The 21,568-nt window shown below is 35.8% G+C and overlaps 1 protein-coding gene across 1 annotated transcript in view; it reads left to right on the top strand.

Moving 5' to 3' along the window:
- Positions 1-21,568, top strand: part of LOC149541724 (glycerol kinase) — an 86,104-nt gene that overhangs the window by 35,222 nt on the left and 29,314 nt on the right. The window contains exon 2 of the mRNA XM_089796846.1: positions 2,413-2,659. Within this exon, the coding sequence (XP_089652972.1) occupies positions 2,413-2,659 (247 nt within the window). The remainder of the gene's footprint in view (positions 1-2,412; positions 2,660-21,568) is intronic.

Raw genomic sequence — 21,568 nt, 5'->3', positions numbered from 1 at the left:
TCTGTCTGTGTGTATATATATTTTTATACTGCAGTCCCTTGTTTTTGGCCCTTATGAAAATGTCTTGGAAACATGTCCCCTACCATCCCCCTGTCCCCGTCCTCAAAACGACATGGAACATAGCTTTAGTTTTATTGTGGATGAGTTCACTGTACAAGCTGTTCCAGGGAAGATGGAGGTTATTGCTCCATACAGAGCTTCAGATTTTTGTGTGGTCATGTCCTTGTCTTTTACGTTGCTTGGCTGATTTACCTTTTTCCTTGTGCTAGTTTCATCCCAATTTTCTGGAGGGTGAAGACACAACAGAATGGTTTCAGCGAAATTACTACAAACAGTTTGTTCTATTTGAGTGCTTACATTTCTTGACTTGGCATTGCAGGCATCCTATTTTATATCTTTCAGAATTTCAATGATGCAGTTCACTGCTACTAAGCTATGATTGATGATTATCTGTGATGGTCCATGTTGTGAACCCATAGTGTGGTATAATCTTGGTAAGTGTACCATCATAAATAGTAATATTATATACTAGGTAAAGCTACAGTCATCAATAGTATTACTATATCCTTGGTAAAGATACCATTAATAACAATGCTATATCTTACCAAGGATACCATCATCAATCATGCATTTGGATTGTAAGCATTTGCATTTTGTCAAATGAGATAACAATGGAAAGCACACATCGGAATCATCAGGTAACCTACCTCAAGCAATTTATGATGTCTTTATTTAATGATAGGTATCTTGTTACATTTTTTCAGTAGCCAGGGTCAAAATGTATCACAGATACATGTTACAATTTACAACATCAAAATTCATTTGGCAGCCTATCTACACTTGAAGATTTCTCTTTTTAGATGATAAAAAAAACAATTTGGTCTTTATCATGTGTGAGGTTTGTTTATAGAACAACTTTTCCGTTAGGAATAAAAGAAAAACTATTCTTTGGCACTGTTTTTTGGTATTACTGCGTATAGAAAAAATAAGTGAAGATGAACAAATAATACTCTTATAATAGTTGTAAAAGGCCTTACGAATCTTTGGTGTCCTTTGTGGACTTCAGCCAGTTATTTTTAATGATGAAATTCTGTGTAAGCTTGTTTTTGCTTCAAATGGTCAATGAAAATTTTTAAGGCCATGTCCTGACTCTGCTTCATTTTGGCAAGCTCTTGTCCTTTGCCCTTTTGTTTCACATTTTTTCAATCTACACAAGTAGTGTTCTGTCATGGAAAACTCATTTTTGGAGAGAAACTGTGGGAATGCTGGAGTGCAAGCATCCTCTTTTGCCGGTTATTTTGACTACATATTCCATTCCCATGTGATTCCTTGTGGAGATTAATTTTGCCATAACAAGGATAAACTAATCTTCTGCCAATCATCCTTTCCAACAATTTGATGGACTAACTTCTTTATTGCATCATGGTGTTCCTGCAGTCATGTGAAGCCAACTACTGAAATGGTAAACTTGAAGCCGAAGTTCCTTTTACTTGATGTTGACCTGCACTGTAATTGAATATGATTGACAGATTATATGAATCCATAACTAATCAAAATACCCCCAGAGATCTATTACTTGAGGTAGGGTACTTGAAGATTGGGACATGTGAAACCTTTATAATCCAACCAAGATCATAATCACTCTCCTTTTTCATCATACTGTGTGATTAACACTGCCCTTTGCTTGTGTTTTTGTGGTTAATTCAAATAAACACTCTGCAGTCATAACAATTTAGAAGTCTCTCAGAAAGCTATAGGGAGTTAAAGACTATTGCAGTTGGCTGTGTAGACAAGGGATACAAGGCTGATTGTAGATAGTCTTGGTGCACAGTTCTAGTTACCAGTCAAATGCCTGGTTTAATATATGCTTCTAAATCTCCTAGAGAGATGACCAAACATTAGAATTGATTTGCAGTGCTTTGCTGATTTAAAGTTTGTTCCTTGATGATTAAAACATCTTCTTATTCTCTTTTCAGAGCATAATTGTTAGAATGTGTCAGAAATATTTTTTATAGTTATATTCATTTGTGGAAATGCTTCTGAAAATTTATGTTAGTCCTTTTTCATAGTTATCATAAAGAGAGTATAATATGTTTGGTTTTCTTATATCATTTGACTGGCCTTTTCTGTTGCATTTATTGGAAAGTTAATTTGTTTGTAGCAACTGGCTTGTTTAATTTTATTGCCATTAGTAATTAGATCTTAGGAAACTGAAAAATGGACTATTTTAAACATCTCTTCTGTTATTAATTTTTTCATTGTTTTCAGAACTCAGCAGTTTGGAGACACTCTCTTATTGTTTAGAAGTTGAATTTTTTCAGTGCCATTGTCACTGATTATATCAAAATTTCGTAAGCTTATTGATAATAATTTTTTTTGTTATTGTGGGACTGTGTGATGTGTCCATTGCAGTCAGGAGGATGGGAATCTGTGCCTATTGAAAATGAGCATGCAAACCTCCTTGATGGAAGCTCTAGATTGACCATTCTACATCCTTTATTTTGTACAAATGATCGGTCTCATTCTATAAGGTTTCGCAATGAGTTTCATCCGCAAAGGTCTCGTACTGTATTTAGGAACCGTCCAGGCATTGTTTCAGTATTGGAGAAAGCTATTCCAGATGTTGTGCAGGAATCTAGTAATGGTCAGGCATCTTCAGGTAGGATGAATTAGTGGCTGATTATTTTTGTTTGAAACTAACAATATATTTGCTTGTAGAAGTCATCCAATGTTTGTGTTTTTTCATGATGTAATTAAGAAGTCAATTTCCCTTTCTTAGAAAGCTTAGAATCTATTACATATGGAATATTTACTTTAAGACATCTATTCTTCCTTTGTTCAGGCTTCCAAAAGGAAATACAAGTTTGTGACAATGAATGAGAAAAAAGCCGAGTCCTTGCAAGTTACAAATGCATTCACAGTTATTTGGTAATGAAAATAAATGCCCATTTCAGCATGTCTGGAAGACTATCACAATAAAGTTAGTCCTTGAGCATCTTCACTGAACCTTTGGGAATATCTTCAAAAATTGAATGGCTTAAGTTTGTTTTAGCATCTTAGCTATTCCTTTGTTGACATGTAAAAAATTACAATTTTGTTGTTTTGAAGGGATTGAATATTGTGGAAAATAGGGCGCCACACCCAGTACATAGGTGTCATTTTAAGCATAGATAACCAAAATATTGCAGTCGACCCAAAAAACTATAATTGGCTCTACAGTCAAGCAAAATAGCAGTTACTCAAAAGAAAATGTGAAAACTACAAATGCCACACAATTGGTGAGGTGCTCCAAAGCCCTTCTTTGTCATCTCCTTTGCTGGCCTTGTACCACTTGCACTAGTTGCACCTCCTCCCCACTGTCAGGAATCTGTAGGCTCTCTTTGAGGAAGTGTATTCCAGATTTTGCTTGAGTTTGCCGGTCATCTTCTCTAAATGTTGTGCCAAAGATGAGAGGCAGCACCAATGGGCTGTTGTAAGTTGTGACCTTGTAAATTCTCAACGAACACCCACCGCAAGTTCTAAAATAACCACCTTTATTGGCCATTTCCAACTAAACATTCATATTACCTGTCCATTTTGCTTTGACTGCTTTCTACATGATCAGTTTAGTCATGTCTTGCTCCTTAAATTTGAGAACCCTACCCAGTAAAACTGAGACAACATTGATGTTTGTTTGGTATCTATTATTTAGCCCCATGTATTCATCATCCCCTAAACTATTTTTATTGCGTAAAGCACCATCAGCGATTGGCAGTGAAAAATCCTTCACAACCTACCATTTGAAATTGGGCCTTGGAAGCCCATCCACCGAGCCTTAACCTTCACTACAAAAAAGTCCTTTATTGTTCTCAATTTTCCCCAACACTGCTCCAAAGTTTTTGATAGCCCCATCATGCCATTTCAATTGAAGAAAGGGATGCCTTTGGCATGTGTAGGCTACCAAATGGAGTGCTATGCCTGTTGGAGTCATGTAACTTTAGTCTCATTAATGTCATCATTAAATCGTGCTCTCTTTGGATATGAGCTGATCTAGTTTGTACCATAAATCATGCAAATTTAAATTTTCCTTTGACGATGATCTCCCCACTACCCATTTGACGTAATTATCTGCCACCAAATTTCCCTTTCTATACACATGCCAAATAATAAATGTCTCATTCTTCTAGAAGAGCGCATATTGGTGTAGATACTAGTTTAACTTCCATTTTGAGGTTCCACATTGCCTTATTGCATTCAATATGACACAATATTTCATTTTCTGGCAAGTGCTTATTTCCAGCCAAAGCAACATGGAATTCTGCCTCTTTATTTGTGTCATCCTATAGCTTCTTTGATTTGACTATCACGTGTTCGCCCAATGATCATTTCTTATGACAATCAACTTTGGAGGGTGTAGCACGATCAAAATTTATTTTAACCCATTCAGAGCATCTGATAAACCTGTGGAGCCCCATTAATTGGGTAATTTTTGTTGTTTTTGCCATCTCATCTGTTCTTGCATTTAAAAAATGGGCTCTATTGCTTCTTGTCTATTTTATCCTTTCTGTCAAGAATGTAGTGTAATCGGTGGTGTCAAAAATGTTTGTTTACATTTGTTGTCGATAGTTTCTTAGGTTGGCTTCTTGCTATTCAATCAGTCTTCTTTGTCAGTAGTGATTGAACTTGCTAATTGAACAATTATTGGTATTTCTGCAAATTATTAAGCAACTTTGTTTACAATCTCAATTACAATTTTGGGTGACAATAAAGTTCATAACATACAATAGTTTAGGGGCATAAACTATTGGAATTGAAATCATGGATACTTATAGAGCATGACTATTTATCAGTTTATTGGCTTTAAATGACTTTATAAGTGAAATGAATCAACAAATTGGAATCACCAAGGAAGAATATTTGTAGCCGGTTTATGGGAATCTATGGAAATCACTCAAATAACATATTTAGGAAGCTAATTATAATGTCCAAGAAAATTGAACCACATGCATGGGACAGATTAAAGATGAGCGGCCTTTTTTCTATTCTTGATGGATTGCACTACTCTTGAAAGATAGAATACTGGACAAATCAATTAATACCCTTAACACAAGCATAACTATTTGCTTATGTCATTAATTGTTGTCATTTTGGATCTTGAACTTGTGGACAACAATCTTGTATGAGTCACTAAGTTCCCAATCTTCAAGTCTATCAAGGTTATTGCAATGTTTTCTGGTTTCTATAGCTTCCTTTATTTTTCTTTATGAATTTATCCTTTTCCATACAGATCTTGTGCATGGTACAATGTGTGTAATCAGTAAAGTTGAGCTCTTTACGTGGTCATAATATGTGTTCACTCGGTGCTTCTTGATTCTTTGTTTAAAATATTTATTTAACTTTACAAATGACCACAAGAACAATCAAGGTGCTAAAGATCTTTATTTAAAGAGTATCTTAATTTATTTTTCATGCTCTGATTTTTTATGTGCCCTCACTATATGGTATTTATGCCTCGGTGGTCTCCCCCAACTACTTGTTTGTATGTTACTGCTATATTTTCTTTTTTCTTAAGTTATGCAGAGATTCCTGTCCATTGCCAGTTTTCAATCAACAAACCCAACTGATTAGACAATCAAGGATACAATCGTCAAGGTTTGAGCCTTCACAAGGTTCCTCTCAAATACCAAATCACCTTCACCAACTTCTAGTGCACTGCTCAACACCTTCTAAGGTCTTTTTCTTTGGTTCATGAACTCACATTTACCCATCTTGGCATCAAACCCATTTACCATGTCCAAACTAGGCCTTATTTCCTAGTAGCCCTTCCTGACTGGTTTTTCCCAGTTTTCATTCAGATTCTTCCCAAAACACTTGGCAAATGAATTGTGGTTTGAAATACCCTTTTGGAAGTTACATAACAGATCTAAAACTTGGCTATGACTCCTTTGGACCAACCACACGAAACAGGGCAATTTACTGCTGTCCAAGGCCTAATTAACCCACTTTCGAAAGCAAGTACTGACAGAACTTGGTGCCAAAAAATTAAACCCTGAAACAGTATTAAGTTATGTCCTAAAACAGAGGATTTTCAAGTTTATCTTATTAGTCACCCTCATTTTCCCTCTCACCAAGAAATCCTCCTTTTTAGGCCCTCCCAACTAGGGCTTCCTCAAAACATGCCTTTCCAACACTTCTAGAATCAAACAAAAAATGATTCACCATCTCCTTAACCTATCTTGACAACTTCAATCATAAAAAGTTGCCCTCCTGAAGGTAGATCTTCAGATCCATTACCTTGGCCTCTCTAGGCATGCACCTTCAAAATGCAAATCTTACCTTAGGGTATCAACTTTCAACTTCCCACTCTTTCCTGCATCAAGACTTGTTACGAGACATTATAATACAACATTTATGATCCATTCCACAAGCCACAGTAACCACATAAAGTGGAATGGATCAATATTCCATTTTGACTCCCAAAATTCCAAAGTTTGCGCAAATGCTGCTTTGCATCAGTTTAGTTATGAACAGAAAAATAAATATGAAAATCCCTCAGATGGTAAAAAAAACATTAAATACACCTTAGTTCATACAATCATTTTACCGGATCATAGAAAGTGGATCAACTAGTACAAGAGAAACGAGACCATGGAAGGCTTGCTAAAATGAGCAGGAAATCTGAATTTGTTTATTGCTAAAATCTGATTCAATAACTCCTCTTTCCTACTCTCAGTTCGACTTCCCTATATAGGCATGTCCCAGTCTTTACAATCTTATTGCATTGCCAAAAACCAGACTGTAATCAACCAACCATCAAAATTGTCATCTGATCCTAACTAACTGTTAGGATTCAAATTTGAATTTGCTAACTTTCAGCATTTTATTCTCCAAACTAGTTCACTGACCCCATAGGCTTTTTTTTAGCCTTATTACATCATTAGTGACTCAAAACAGTTGATTGACCCACCTAGACACCCTCATTACATTATTTTGCCAATATTAGCACGGTTGACAACATTTTGGCAAAATTGCAATTATACAAAATATTGACACCTTTGAGATATCTTGCTACCTATGACTTTTTGATACCAAATAAATTTTATCCTGATCTATTTAACTAAGTATACATCACTTATGTCATAATTACATTGTTTTGCCAATTTGACAACATTTAGCAAATTTGTATCAAAATGACCATCTGGACTCAACAATTACACAAATGACTTCAAAAGCCTTATTATCTTTCTTTGAGGTCTTGAATGACCTTTATCATATTAAAATGGCCAAACAAGCCTCCTAGGTCCATTAGGATCTCTTGGTGCTCTTGCACCACTAAGCTTTTGACAATTTTGGAGATCAGCTTTGTTTTGTAGTCATTGTTTTGAAAACCTTGCTAAGATATTCTTTTGCTCAACATATTTGTCATGTGCAATCTTAAACGTGTACACCAATTATTTATGAAGAATTATGATTTGAATTCTGCAAACCTTTTGCAGAGGATGACAGTGGTATATATTGGCTAAAAGTTTTGTAAGTCACTATGACTGCAACTTGCAAAATTGTTATTTTAGGAAACATCTCATGATATTTCTCTCTCCTCTCAGCAATAGGGGAGGCTTCCTTCTTATCGTAGGTGGTTTCAACAAGAACTTGACTGAAATTACAAAAGAGGCAGTTCTCTTAATCAATTCCTCTTTTATTAGGTTTGATTTGCAAACAACTACAACTTTCAAACTTAACAAGTGCCTATTGCTACGATAACATCAGTGGCTCAATGGTTGAGATAAGAACAACACCAAAGGCAATGATCTACTTTATGCTTGGTGGAATAGTTGCAGAAACCCAAAGTATCCTGCACTTATGCTGAATGAAGATTTTGTAGCTTGAATGAAGAGTAAGGTGCAAAGTCTCTTACTGAATGCTCACAAACTTTAATAAAAGTACTTATAATTGAAACACTCAATCTTCTAGTTCTAAGTATTTGCACCCACTACTAAATATAGCAATTCTTCTTTTTGCAGCACAAACTCTTCAAAAATTCGAATTGAACGCTCAAGAGATTTGCGTAAAACAAAACATAAACTGAATCAATGGTAGATTAATCAATGCAATGTAAGAATTTACCAATCAACCTCAAGCTTCACAACACAATGTTTGAGAACGCTTGCTTCTTTTATTCAATTCAGAAATTTTGCATCAAGAAACAGTGTCTTCAAGTTTCAAGAAATTTCAGCATAGGCTTCTTGCATAAAACCAAATGTCACTTCTTTATACAGGTGAGGAGTGGAGGAATAAAGGGAAACCCTTAACCACCTTTGAATTCAAAATCCTAATTTGGCTTATTCAACATTACAATGCCTAATGCACTTGCAACCTGATTATGTGCAACTACTGCACACATGGAAGTTCCCATGTATTTACAACTTATTTTCATCGTACATGCAACTTGTCATCAAAACTAAACCTATCTATAAAGCATGTGGAAAAGATAAGTGTTCATGACACTTAAGAATTGTCTTCAAAGAGCATTAATGAAAGCCTCAAACTTGCGAAGAGACTCATGTATAGCTGTAGGGTTTGGTGTACCCGTGTGTTGTGCAATGACAGTTGTCCTGCAAACTATACTCGCACCCTTGGAAACAACCTTGTTGTACTCGTCAATGTTTCCCTAAAGACAATTTAGTAGAACCTTGTAGCTTGTTAGCTTATCAATTGAGCTAAAAGCAATACTTGCCACAGGCTCTAGGCAAATTACTTTCGCAAACTCTGTCATAACAATGTCCTCTACAATTAGCTCACCATCCTTCGCTACCACCTAGCACATCAGCTCTTCAAAACCATTGTTGATCATGCGCTCCTGTTGTTGCACACATCCACAACCACCTACACTTTTGTAACCAACCCTTGAAGGACTTGTTCCTTGTTGATCATTAAATCCAAGTAGTTGAAGTGCATATCCAAAGAGGAAATGGCTCCATACTCGCACGACACTTATAGATCAATATTCGACATCTTCCTCCAAATGCTCAAGTCTTTGTCCAACACCTTCGATTGCTGGTTGAATGATGTATCCTATTCAATTCGGTGATAGTTGCTATGGCATGCCTTAGTATGCTAAATGCATCTCTAATGACCTGCACACCTTGTGATTCCAACCGGCTACCCCAACATCTATGGCCTTGGCCTTGTGACCAATTTGCTCATGTCTAATTGACTCCTTTGGAAGAGAAGAAGAGATGTGATCAACTCGTTGCGAAGAGTTTCTCATGTTTTCAATTGTTTCAAGCAGGCAAGCATTTTCCTCAAGCTGATTTTTTTCTCCTACAACTGATCATTCTTTTCGGAGCATAAAACCATTGCATCATATGCATCTTGTTGACAAATAAGTCGTGTTTTCTTTACAAGTCTATTTTTTGTGAACTTGTAACCGAAAGCTTGAAGTTCTTCTAGTGGTTTGTTAACTATAGGCTCAACAACCTTAGTGTACTTGACTTCATCCTGATCAACCATAACCCTTGAAACCGTTTTTTTACTTTTTGCTCGTGGGAGGCTTCACCTTGTTGAGTTGTCTGAATCAAATTTCTCTAGAGGAGGTTCTCATTTCTTCCTCTTCTAGGTAATGGGACTAATCCATGAAGGTAAGGTGAAAGAAGCACGCTAAGATAAAGAAGTAGTGGCCAAAGTAGACACGGACTTTGATTGCACAATGTTCATGACTCATGACTATGAATGGATCCTCAGTGTGTATAGCCATCAATGCTTGATTACTTTGTGAGCCCTCAACCATGAAATGCTCGAATTGTGCCACAAAGGTATTAAGGAGTGTCATCAACAGATTGGAAAAAGAAAAATATGTATTGAATACATTATCCAAGTTGTCCAAATAATACCCTAAAGCGAATGCAGGAGCAACAGAAGAAATATGCACCACAGATGTGTCCGTTGGAGGATCTACCATGGGAAAATGTATTGTGGAAAAGGAATCCACATTTGTGTAAAACGAAGACTTAAGAGCCTCATTAAATGTAATGTCCTCAATAACTAAATAATTAAATTAGTAATTATGTATTGCCCTAAAATTTAATTTTAATTGTCTCTCGGACCCATTTTTATTTTTATTTTTCTGTAGGAGTTGACTGTGTTGGCACCTTTTGTGAACCCTTGGGATTCTATCTAAAGGGCCTATTAATAGCAGATTGTAGGTTGTAGAAGATATGCCTCTTGGATTTTATTTTGTATTACGAATCCCAATTGGAGTTCTTATTTTCCATTTTGGAGGTGAAAGATGCTCCCTATTTGGTGTTTGCAGTTTTGATGGTTCATAGCCACCCTAGTTTGTCATTGGAATTATCACTATGATATTTCATTGTGTGGCAAATTTGTTGATCGCTTTCATTTGAAGACAAATGTGTAATTGCTCGACTATCCAAAGCCATTCTAATATGAAGTACTATCATTGTTTAATCTAGATTATTTCTATGTCTCTGTCATTTTGCGACAAATAATCCAGTGCTCCTTATTTGCCAATTCGTAACTTAGATTTGTATTATGCATTTTCTCATAATTCCCTCAAATAATAAATTGTTTTCCAAAATGCCAATTCAATCAAAGAGATAAAAGGCAATTGTATGGAGTAAAGACCCGACACTGAAGGAAATACTTGACTGCATGACATTGTACGACATTCCCATTGTGTGCATGCAACCACCATACAACACACCTCTCTGCAACCATTGCGACATCAATCATATACCTTGTACGATCACCCATCATTCTCTACTGCACAATTTGTACGAACAAGCTCTTCACGTACAACCCTTAACTAATTCCACCATACGGTCCCATTTTGTCTCCCACATCCTATGGTCCCCTCTTATCTCTCATCGTATGGTCCATGCTCTTGCACATGTAGGGACTCCGCATTTGCACGTGGTGTTTTTCATCAGTACATCACAAGCTTCCCTTGGGTACTCCCTCATATACTTTCCCTCGGGTGCTTTCCCTCAGGTACGTCCCTTGGTTACTTTCCCCCAAGTGTCCATCGGGTACTTCCCCTCGAGTGCTTTCCCTCAAGTACTTCCCTCATGTGCTTCCCTTGGCAGCCTTTCCTTGGGTGCTTTCCCTCAAGTGCGTCCTCGGGTGCTTTCCCTCAAGTGCATCCCTTGGGTGCTTCCCTTAGGTACAATGATACATAATGTGTGGTGGAAAACTAAGGTAATGTGCCATTGGGTACATTACATTAGATATAGGTGCAGACTCTGGTATTGTAAGTGTTACAAACATGTATATAGCACTAAGTACCTCTGGAATAGGTTTCTCCTGCTGCCAAGATTTGGATACTCTCAAGCTCTAATGCGGTGACTACCTCAGGTGCTTTAACTATGGTCTTGCCTCCTTTGATTGTGAGTTTGGAGATCATCAATATTTCTTACGCAAAGCACCATCCTTCACTTTACCCTTGATTTTTTATCTTTAGTCCATTCGCACTAGAAGGATCAAAGCCGTTACCCGACTTGATTTTGATGTGCCTTAAGCCTCTCTTCTTTAGCCATAGGTTTGTATTAGTAAGATTGGTTGGAATCTATCACAAATAGATGTAGTTTCTTTTAAAGACTAGGAAGATGGCAGAATATGTAGGTTCTTTGCATGATGCTTATGATATTCGGGATCCAAGATCATATCATCATCCTCAATGCCATCAGGAATCTATGACAAATTGAACTCTACAATATGTCTCAAAGTCAATCTGCAGTAGTCCATTTTCCAGTTATCGACCTTAGTGCACATGTTGATCCAGATATCTTCAAGACGATGGATGTGCACAAAGCTCCGCTTCATCTTGTCATTCATAACCTTTTAATCAAAGGAACTTCTTGACATGAACTTCTTGAGGTTAATCTCCTGAAGTTCTATCTCCATGCACTTGGCCTTAGGCATGGTGGTCAAGGAATAACCTCTAATATGAAGTGGGTTCTACGTAGAAATCTCCACCCCAGGCCTGTGTAGAGTAGATTAGTATGCTTGGGCAACCATGAGGTGTCTTGCAAGCTCCATGAAGATAATCCTATCATCGGGATAGCGAGAAAGTGTGTATGGCTCACCTAGAAATCAACCAACTCTCAAATAGGTGAAGTTAGGAAATTGTAGGAACAAGCAACCATACTCATTACCCTTTTCCAAGCTTCATCAGATACATGCTTCTTTGGGAGCTCTTTGTCAAATTGGAACATAAAATGCCCAAAGAAAGCATCTTGGGCCCTTCTATAATAGATCCAACTTGGCTTCAAGGTTATCTTCTCATAATAATGTCACACTGGCACCAATAACCTATCACCTTTGGTCGAGAGACCCAAAGAAGATCCCAAGGAAGCTACGATGTAGACCTGGTACGATCTCATGTAAAAGGTGAGAGTGTTAGTGACTTGTGGAAGTCATTCGCAAATTATGTCACCAATCATCTCTCCCTAGACAATCTTCTACTTAGATCTCAGAATCAAGGTTATGAACTTGTACATTCATGGTTCGGAAGTATTGGATTCCCTAATGCCTCTAATCCTACTTTAGCAAGGTGATCAAATATTGATTTCCTCCTTGAAATCAGACCCGTGAATAGCTTTGGGCCATCTCATCAAAGAAGCTCTCTTGTTCACCAACTATTTTTTGTTGATGAACTATATACAATCCAACTTCCCTTCACTCCATCTTTTCAGGGCCTTTTCCCTTGTCATGTCATTGCACACTCGAATAGGTGGAACCTCGAAAATTTTGTCAACGGTATCAGGATCCGAACTAATGATAGTGTTTCATCATCATCTCTGATAGTCCTAGACTCATAATCAAAATTTTGAACTCACACCATCAAAAACTTTGGTTGTAGGGCAGCGACTGGAAATGCAGAAACCAGGTGAATATGACTCTGAATGACAAGAGACATCTCTTCGTTGGTAGAGGTTTCCACTCTCTGTAGGAAATCATCCATGTCTAGGTGACCAAGTTTTGTATCTCTAATTCATTGACATATGAAGTCCCTTGAGAAGGTGAGATGGAATTGTGGTACATATCATACTGATACTTCATCTTTCTTTTTAGTTTCGGAGAAATTAGCTCTTCTAACATATATAAAACACCTACAGATAACGCTGCAGCATAGGAATTCCAAAATGTAAGCACATCTTCATGTGGTGCAGATGAGTCAATTAAGACATTATTTGAGGGAAAAACTGCACATATTTGGAAGCATACACATACTAATATGATTGGAGGGTCTTATAGCAATGGAAGATGAAGGAATTTGGGTGAAATCAGCTCTTTAGATGGGAGGAGAACTGAAAAAATGGAGTTTTCTGGGAGCACTACAGGTGAGTAGAAATCAAGAGTTGATTATGGAAATGAGGTGCATATGCACATATCTACAAATGGGAAGATCTTTTACTCATCAGTGGGGGTTTTATTTCCCATTGCAAGTCTGGAAAGCACGTGATGCCTATAAATGGGTTTTTGAAGTCCTTTTGCAGCTTTTTGGAAAGAGTTCAAAATGTGTTTGGAAAGCACTTGTGAGTGGGCGTTTTAGCTTCCCCTACAACTAGGAGAAAAATTTATCTTTTTTGGACAATATAAGCTCATAAACAAGGGTTTTAAATCCTGTCTGCAAGTAGGGAAAAATTCATTACTAGGAATTTCTCATTGTGGGAAGAACTTACATTTGCAATTTGGGGAAGAATTCGTATTGTTTTGAGAAATAATACATTAAAAAAAAAACAACAAATCTGAAAATGGTTTGTAGATTCAGAAACTTACATACAAAACATGAAAAAAAAACAAGAACAGTCCTAACGTTTTGCATAAAGAAGGAAGACTTCATGCAAAGAGCTCTTCAAAACAAGAACAAAAATAAAGAAAAACATACCTCCATCTTGAAAAACAAAAAGAAATGATGAAGACTCAAATCTTTGAAGAAATACTCCCAAATACTTGATGATTTCAAATCTAGGAAATCTCTCGTAAATTGCAGCTATATAGCCAAAGAATCGGATCAAATCTTCTTAGTGAAACTCAGTCCTCCATAAATTTTAGACAAATCCCATGTATGAGAAGAGATTTTCTTGAAGATGGGAAACCAAAGACTCTTTCAAACTTACAATATGTAGTTTTCGCTTGGGATTGCAAGCCAGTGCAATAGATTTCAAAAACTAAACCCTAGGACAAGAAATGTGGTTTTGGTATATGAAAACAAACTGCACTATCTATGTATTTGCATTGGATGGGTTTTCCATTTGATGTTGCATGCTTAAATGTCTCCTTTCTCCTCTAAAAATTGTGCACTATGCCTAGATGAGATTTGATCCTATTCTTTTTGCCCTAAAAACCAGTCACTTTTTGCCTTGTACGGGCTTTTTAGAAGACATTACAAGCTATGATGTTTTGTAAATGAACAATGGTGGGATTTTTAAATAGCGATTCAACTCAAAATGACTTGGTTGTGCCCTTGATGGGCTTTGCAAGGCACGATACAAGCACAATGCTATTTGGAAGTATTAACAATCACAATGGGGTTTTGGGAGCACGATTCAAGTAGAGAGATGCTTTTCTTCTTTGAAAATACCTCATTTATACCTTCAGCCAATTTTTTTCAATACTTCCGCAAAAGCTTTAATCATAAAAACGCATTTTAAATATGTAATGCATATGAAAATCTCCGCCTGTATGCAAGTTGGTCGATCATGAGATTTTAAAAGCACATTACACATTTAAAATATCATAAAAATGCCTTTTCTATTGCATATGGCTGATGATGGGCTTTAGAGGAGATATATCATTACAAGTCATCTTAAACATAAAATTCGGCTTTGTATATGTAATACACATCAAAATTGCCTTCCTTACTCTATGATGGGTTTTTCAGCTCGACAAGCACAGGAAATGTTTAAAAACACTTGTCTTTTTTCATCACTAAAGGGCTTCTCGTGTACACACAAACATTTTCAACTTCAAAGAGAAAATATGCAATCAAGTTCTAAAAACCCACCAACACATTATAAACTCATTGAAATTTACATATTCTCATGCAAATATGTAAAGATGGAGTTTTAATTCTATTTTGCAAGTAAATGATGCCCAAGATGATATGTAAAAACTGATCAAAAGCCCACCTTGACAAGATTTAAAACAAGAAATAAAGACTTGCAGTCAGATTTTAAAATCCCACTTATAGTGCACATAATTTCTCATTATCTTTTGAAATACAACTCTGATTTAGGCCTAAGATAGCTTGAAACGAGCGGAATCCAAAATGCAATCAATCTAGGAGAAAAACAAAACCAAAAACAAGAAAAACCAAATAAAGACTTGAAGGTTGCCAAAAATCATGTACTTGCAGTCAGGGAAGAAAAACCCCATCATAGCAAGAAAGATTAAGAGAAACTTGATGGAAACCATCAAAAACAGTATTCGAAAGACTTGAGACTTAGGACAACTCAAGGGATAACTGATTGTCTTCATAACACATTGTTTAGAACACCAAAACTTGGAGAAAACGCTTTTGAATTCATGAGAAAAATGCATAGGGTTGTCCAGTTTTGTGAATTCAAAATTGAGGACAATGGTATAAACATAATATTTTTGTCATACCCTTTGCATAATACCTCCTTAATCTGCCTCAAAGGAAAGGAGTCAATGAATTAGATATGCATTCATCAAGTCGAGCGGTCCATGTAAAGTGGCTATTATCCTAAATAAAAGTCAATGGACTAATACACAGTGATAATATATGGGCAGCTATTATCTTAAGAAGACAGAATGGTTAACTAATGCAGTAGCAATCAATAACTACACAAGGCAGTGATCGAAGAGGTAACATTAAGAAATTGATTCTGAAGAGGCAGCACTAAGAAGAGTTATGACCATTCTTAAATGTCATCACCATCCAGAGGTTCTCTCTTCATAGAGACATAAAGATACAAAATGTAATAGACTTCGTTGGAGGAAGCGATTTAGCATCCGAGCCTATCAAAACGGGAAGATCAAATTGTGATAATTGTTAATTTATGAGAATTGCTGCAATTGTAATAGCACCACCTGTACGGTATGTGTTTTCCAAAGGCACCCCTAGTATTTATGTTGAGAATAAGCCAAGAAGAGACATGTCCCTTCATGGGACATGTCTATTCGTAATTACATAATTAATATAATAATAAATTTTAATCAGTTATATATATATATATATATATATATATATATATATATATATATATATATCATTTCCATGAATCATTATTATATTAATTTCTTTCACATAATAATACTTAGATATATATAAATATACATGTGTGTGTGTGTGTGTGTGCTATATCTAATAGTATTGTCTCATAGATTTTTTTGACTGAAGCTACCAAACATCAACACTCCCTCTTAGCCAGGGAGGATAAACATAGGAACAAATATTACCTCAACATAATATTAGAAGTAGCAATTTTGTGGATGTCTTTGATCAAAAGATATCCACCATTTAGATATCATCTCATGATATCAAGAGCAATGGCCTCTTGAATATCAAGTCACATAACATTCACCAAGTTCTCTTTGAGTAATGACCTCTTGAATGTCAAGTTGAAAGATATTCACCAAGTACTATGAGTAATGGCCTCCTGAACATCAAGTTGCATGATATTCACCAAGTACTTTGAGTAATGGCCACCTGAACATCAATTTGCATAACATTCACCAAGTACTCAAAAATGTTCATAAGGTATGTGCACACTTATCCTCAATGATACTTACCATAGGAACATTCATGGTCTATTTAAGGAACTTAATCCTCCACACAAGATATAATCTATTATGATCTATTTCATACATCATAAAATGTCTATCATAATAGAAGGACGTGGTTTATTTAAGGAACTTAATCCACCATGCAAGTTATAATATATTATGATCTATTTTAGACATCATAAAATGTCTATCACAATAGAAGGCTATGGTCTGTTTAAGGAACTTAATCCACCATGCAAGTTATAATCTATAATGACCTATTTCAGACATCATAAAATTTCTATCACAATAGAAGATCGAGTTATTGAAATATCTTCACCTTCCAATAACTTTTACAAGTGATAATCATTTGGAAGTCGTCACTTCCTCATGATGTACATAGGAGTAGGCCCATCAAATCGTGCTTTGAAGAAGTGTTAGATTCCCTTTGAATTTGATATCAATCCCCCTTTTCCTGCAAGAACATACTCGGAGGAAAAGATTAAGGCAAATAGCTCTTATAGTACGTATTAAAATAAAAAATAAATAAGAGAGAGAGTACTCAATATAAAATCTTTCCAATAAGATGTAGATAATTATAAAATAATCTCATTCCCTCTTATCCTACTTTGAGAATGATCCTCATTATTCCAATATACTCTATCCTTTTTTTAATAATTATAAATCCCCATTATAATCTCATTAATTATTAATGTTCTTATCCTAATCAAAATATTATAATGTATTCATAAGGAACTGAACACTGTTGTAAATGTAGTCACTACCTGTATTAACATTGCTACATGTGGTCCATTATGCTTGTGTGATTATCACACATACTTATTACCTCAATGGTGGTGTGGCTCTAATGTCATTGTCGGGTGCTCTTTGCGGGCAGATTATTGTCGCCTTAACACGCAAGTTGTGCTCCAAAAAAGAGAAAAATTACAAACAAAAAAAATCGTGCAGAGACAGTAATTTCAACAGAGCATTTCAAGGGCTGTTCAAACTGGCTGGCAAACTGCAGTTCCTTTCAAGGGCAGGGTGGTAAAGGAGTCATTGTGACTTCTGATTGCACCTAATCTTCAACTGCCATCTTAACCAATCCATCCTGGCGCTTATCATGACTTAATTAATTGATAGTTAACAGTCTTCCAAAAAAACTTATCTAATGCCAGCTTACAAAATTTCATAGACCCCAATAACAACATAAAAAATATTAGTTGGAATGTTCCAAATTATTTGACCTCTGCTGTCTCAGCAAAAACGTGGCATCAAAACATCAGATTTTGTCTTTTATTCATGTACAAATAGCCACCTCCCAATAAGCATCATTTCTATCAATAATTAATCATTCTTTGACATAGGAATCACCTTTGGAATAAAACAATTTTGCTTGCATATACTAAAATGCCCAATACCAGAAATCAATAACTTAGCCCAATAAAGACAAAAGGTCTTTCAGTGACTAGTCTAATTCTTTGCAAGCCCAATAAAATCATCGTTTCCATCATACTGAACCGTTTATCTTTTAATATTGTGAACACTCTGCCATACTATCCAATATGCGTTCCAAAATTTCAGTTCTCTTATTTTTCAACAGATAATCTAATACTTCGAGTTATCACAGCACATATATAACAAAATTCCTCTTTACATTCAACCTGGATTATATATATATATATATATTGCTAACAATGTTCTCATTATTGTGATAATTGTCTGTGGAAGTGCTGGTAATCTGTGTATTCGCAGAGATTGTGAGATCTAGAGGGATCGTTTCTTATTCCTAGACATTTGCAGTCTGACTCTGATACCATGTTAATTTATGAGGATCACTACAAATGTAATAGCACCACCTGTACGGTATGTGTTTTCCAAAGGCACCCCTAGTGTTTATACTGAGAATAAGCCAAGAAGAGACAAAGGGACATGACTATTCATAATTACATAATTAATATAATAATAAATTTTAATTAGTTATAGATATATTTATAATTTCCATAAATCATTATTATATTAATTTCTCTCACATTATAATACTTAGATATATATAAATTTATGTCTCATATATAATAAATGTGTGTGTGTGTGTGTGGGTGTATCTATATCGAATAGTACTATCTCATAGGCTTATCTGACTGAAGCTACCAAACATCAACAATAACACACCAGCAATCAAACAGATATATATTGATCAGATCAGAGATTGTTATAACCTGCAGTCATTTAGAAGAGCCGTTCATTGCAGATAACAATCCTCTTTATTTGTGCTATGCAAGATAAGGTTAAGAGTGAGTATATATATAGTCTATCAAAATTTTGTGATTGTATATATAGTCTATATATACTTTATTATAATGATAATAGTTAATGTTTGTAATCATTTATTTATAGATATCTCCTATAAGTCACCATGAAAGGATAAGGGAGGACCTCAATAAAGACAACATATATGTATCGCCCCTCTAAGTAGTCCACCTGATGCTGCATGGACAAGAGCGCTGGCCACTTGAGCCAAGAGGTTGAGTGCTCTTGGGCTTAGTTGTGGTGAATAGGGCGCCTTATTGCTGTAAAGTTTCTGCAAATTCTGAATAATCAGATCTGAGATAAACCTTCTTAAGCTTGCTGTTCTGATCTTCCTTAATGTCTAAATGCTTGAAATGAGATGATAATATTAATTGTCCTTCTGAAATATATTTATCACAGCAAGTATTCGATTTGTGGCAGAGTTGCTTAAAGGAGCAGACTTGTATTTTAATGTGTGTCCTTTAACTACAACAATACCCTACTTATATACCATAACCAAAGGGCATGTCCCTTAAAGGGACGTGACCCTATCTAGGTCGGCCAACAATGTCTTCTCATAATCGGTGTCTAGAAGGATATTTATTTTAACAACAAACATAATTAACTTATTTAATGTTTAATGCTAACTTATAGTCACCTCAAAAGATCACCGATCATGCCTATTCAAGGGGCAGTGTATTAATAGCCTTTACAACGGTTTTATATGCAATAAGAGGAATGTGCAATCTACACAGTCAGACCAGTATGAGGATCGAAGTTATAGTTTTAACAATTGTGGGTCATGATTGGGGGAGCAAATACATATTCCCCCTCTTCTAAGTAGCCCATTTCATGCTGGATGAACAAGAGCTCCTGCCACTTGAGGCCGAGTGGTTGAGTTTAGATACTCTGTGCTCTTGGACTTTGTTGTGGTGAATTTAGGACGCTCTAACATGCTTCTTCTCATAGTAACGAGACTCACCGCGAGTCAGGTGAGTTGTCTAAGTCAGCGAGTCAAGTTACCTCAGCCGGGTCAAAATGACCCGTGACCTTGGCTCAGCGGGTCAACTGAGCTGACTCGGCTGGGTGACTCAACTGACTCACCTAGGTGACTCGGCTGATTTTTAATTTTTTTGCCTTTGTAGTTACGTAATTGATGCATGTTATGTATGTGATCAAATTACCTTCTATTTTATGATGTTATTGTGCCTTTAATCTTTATTCAATAATAGGTGCATGGAATTAATTTAAATCCAAAAAATCTATAAATTTCAAGGGTTCTATTACTTTTTCAAGTCACTGCCGAGTCCGAGCCGGGTCACGAATCGAGTTACCCTTGTCGAGTCTGAGCCAAGTCCGAGTCTTGTTACTTTGCTTCTTCTCCAACCCCTTTATGGCTGATTAGAGGAATGGAACTACTAATGCTTGGCTTCTTAAGTTCAAGAGCTATTACATGATTTATTTAATTAGATTGAGATGATTAGTAACATATATGCACATATTTGTTACCCTAACCATTGTAGAAATATTTGATCTTTTGAATTATAGTACATATGTTATCTAAAATGATTGCAAGACCTATTCCAAGGTTTATCTTGCTAAGGACATTGATTGCTAGTGTTATAATTCTAACTGAACACCCGTTGTTTTAATGGAAGTTGTGATTCTAGGGAAATATTTATGGCAATCTCGAAAGGGCATATTACAATTTTAGGTGAATAAATGAAGGAACCATCCTTCTTTGGAGGTTTGCTTTCATTGTAAGAGACCCACAACTTCAAAGTGATTCAATGTTTCATTAGGTTACCGAGTTAATAGCTCAGTAAAGGATGTAAGATATAGTGATTACAACACTATACACCACATTCCTAAGTGATGTTCCTACACTTGGTAGAATTAAAGAGCTTTTGAAGGAAATTTGTATGTGTTGGAAATATCATAATTGTCATTGATGTCAATAAATAATGTTATTGATATCAAAAGCACATGGGAGATTATTGGATGTTGTCATTGTGTCAAAGGTGAGTTGTTTTTATTGATGTGGATGAAATTGAATAAGGCCAAAGGACGCTACTTTTCATACAAAGTAACTTAGGTTAAGGATATGTTTAAATGACCAATAAGACAAGTTTATGAGACCTTACAAGCATGCATAAATGTAGCTAAATAGTCAAGTTATGGTTTTTCAAGATTGCTGGTTGACCTAATTCTCGGTGCCTTCCTTCTAAAACGGGAAATAAATTCAATTTAATATTTATGTTATACTTAGGCTGACCTTTGCTTCATGGAAAATAAAATAGTTTGAATTGGCCACCCCCCTTTACACCTTACCGACTTCCTTTGAAAAGATCAATGGCTTGATTTAGAGGAGATGCATATATGATTAATGGTGCACTAATTGAAAATGAATTAAAGCAATTATCTTTACTAAGTATAGAGATGCATGAAGATAAGGATTATGAGAAGCAATTGAGTGAATACAAAAAGAGGCAGCAATAAATGTAAAGCAAGGGGGGAATATATATTAAACACCCAAGTAAAGGTATAATAA

This window comes from Cupressus sempervirens, chromosome 8 (assembly GCF_028749045.1).
Source record: "Cupressus sempervirens isolate cs-2001-9-10 chromosome 8, ASM2874904v1, whole genome shotgun sequence".
In the NCBI taxonomy this organism is placed as follows: domain Eukaryota; kingdom Viridiplantae; phylum Streptophyta; class Pinopsida; order Cupressales; family Cupressaceae; genus Cupressus; species Cupressus sempervirens.
The sequence above is the reverse complement of the archived record's forward strand: the minus strand, read 5'-3'. Positions and strand labels throughout refer to the sequence as shown.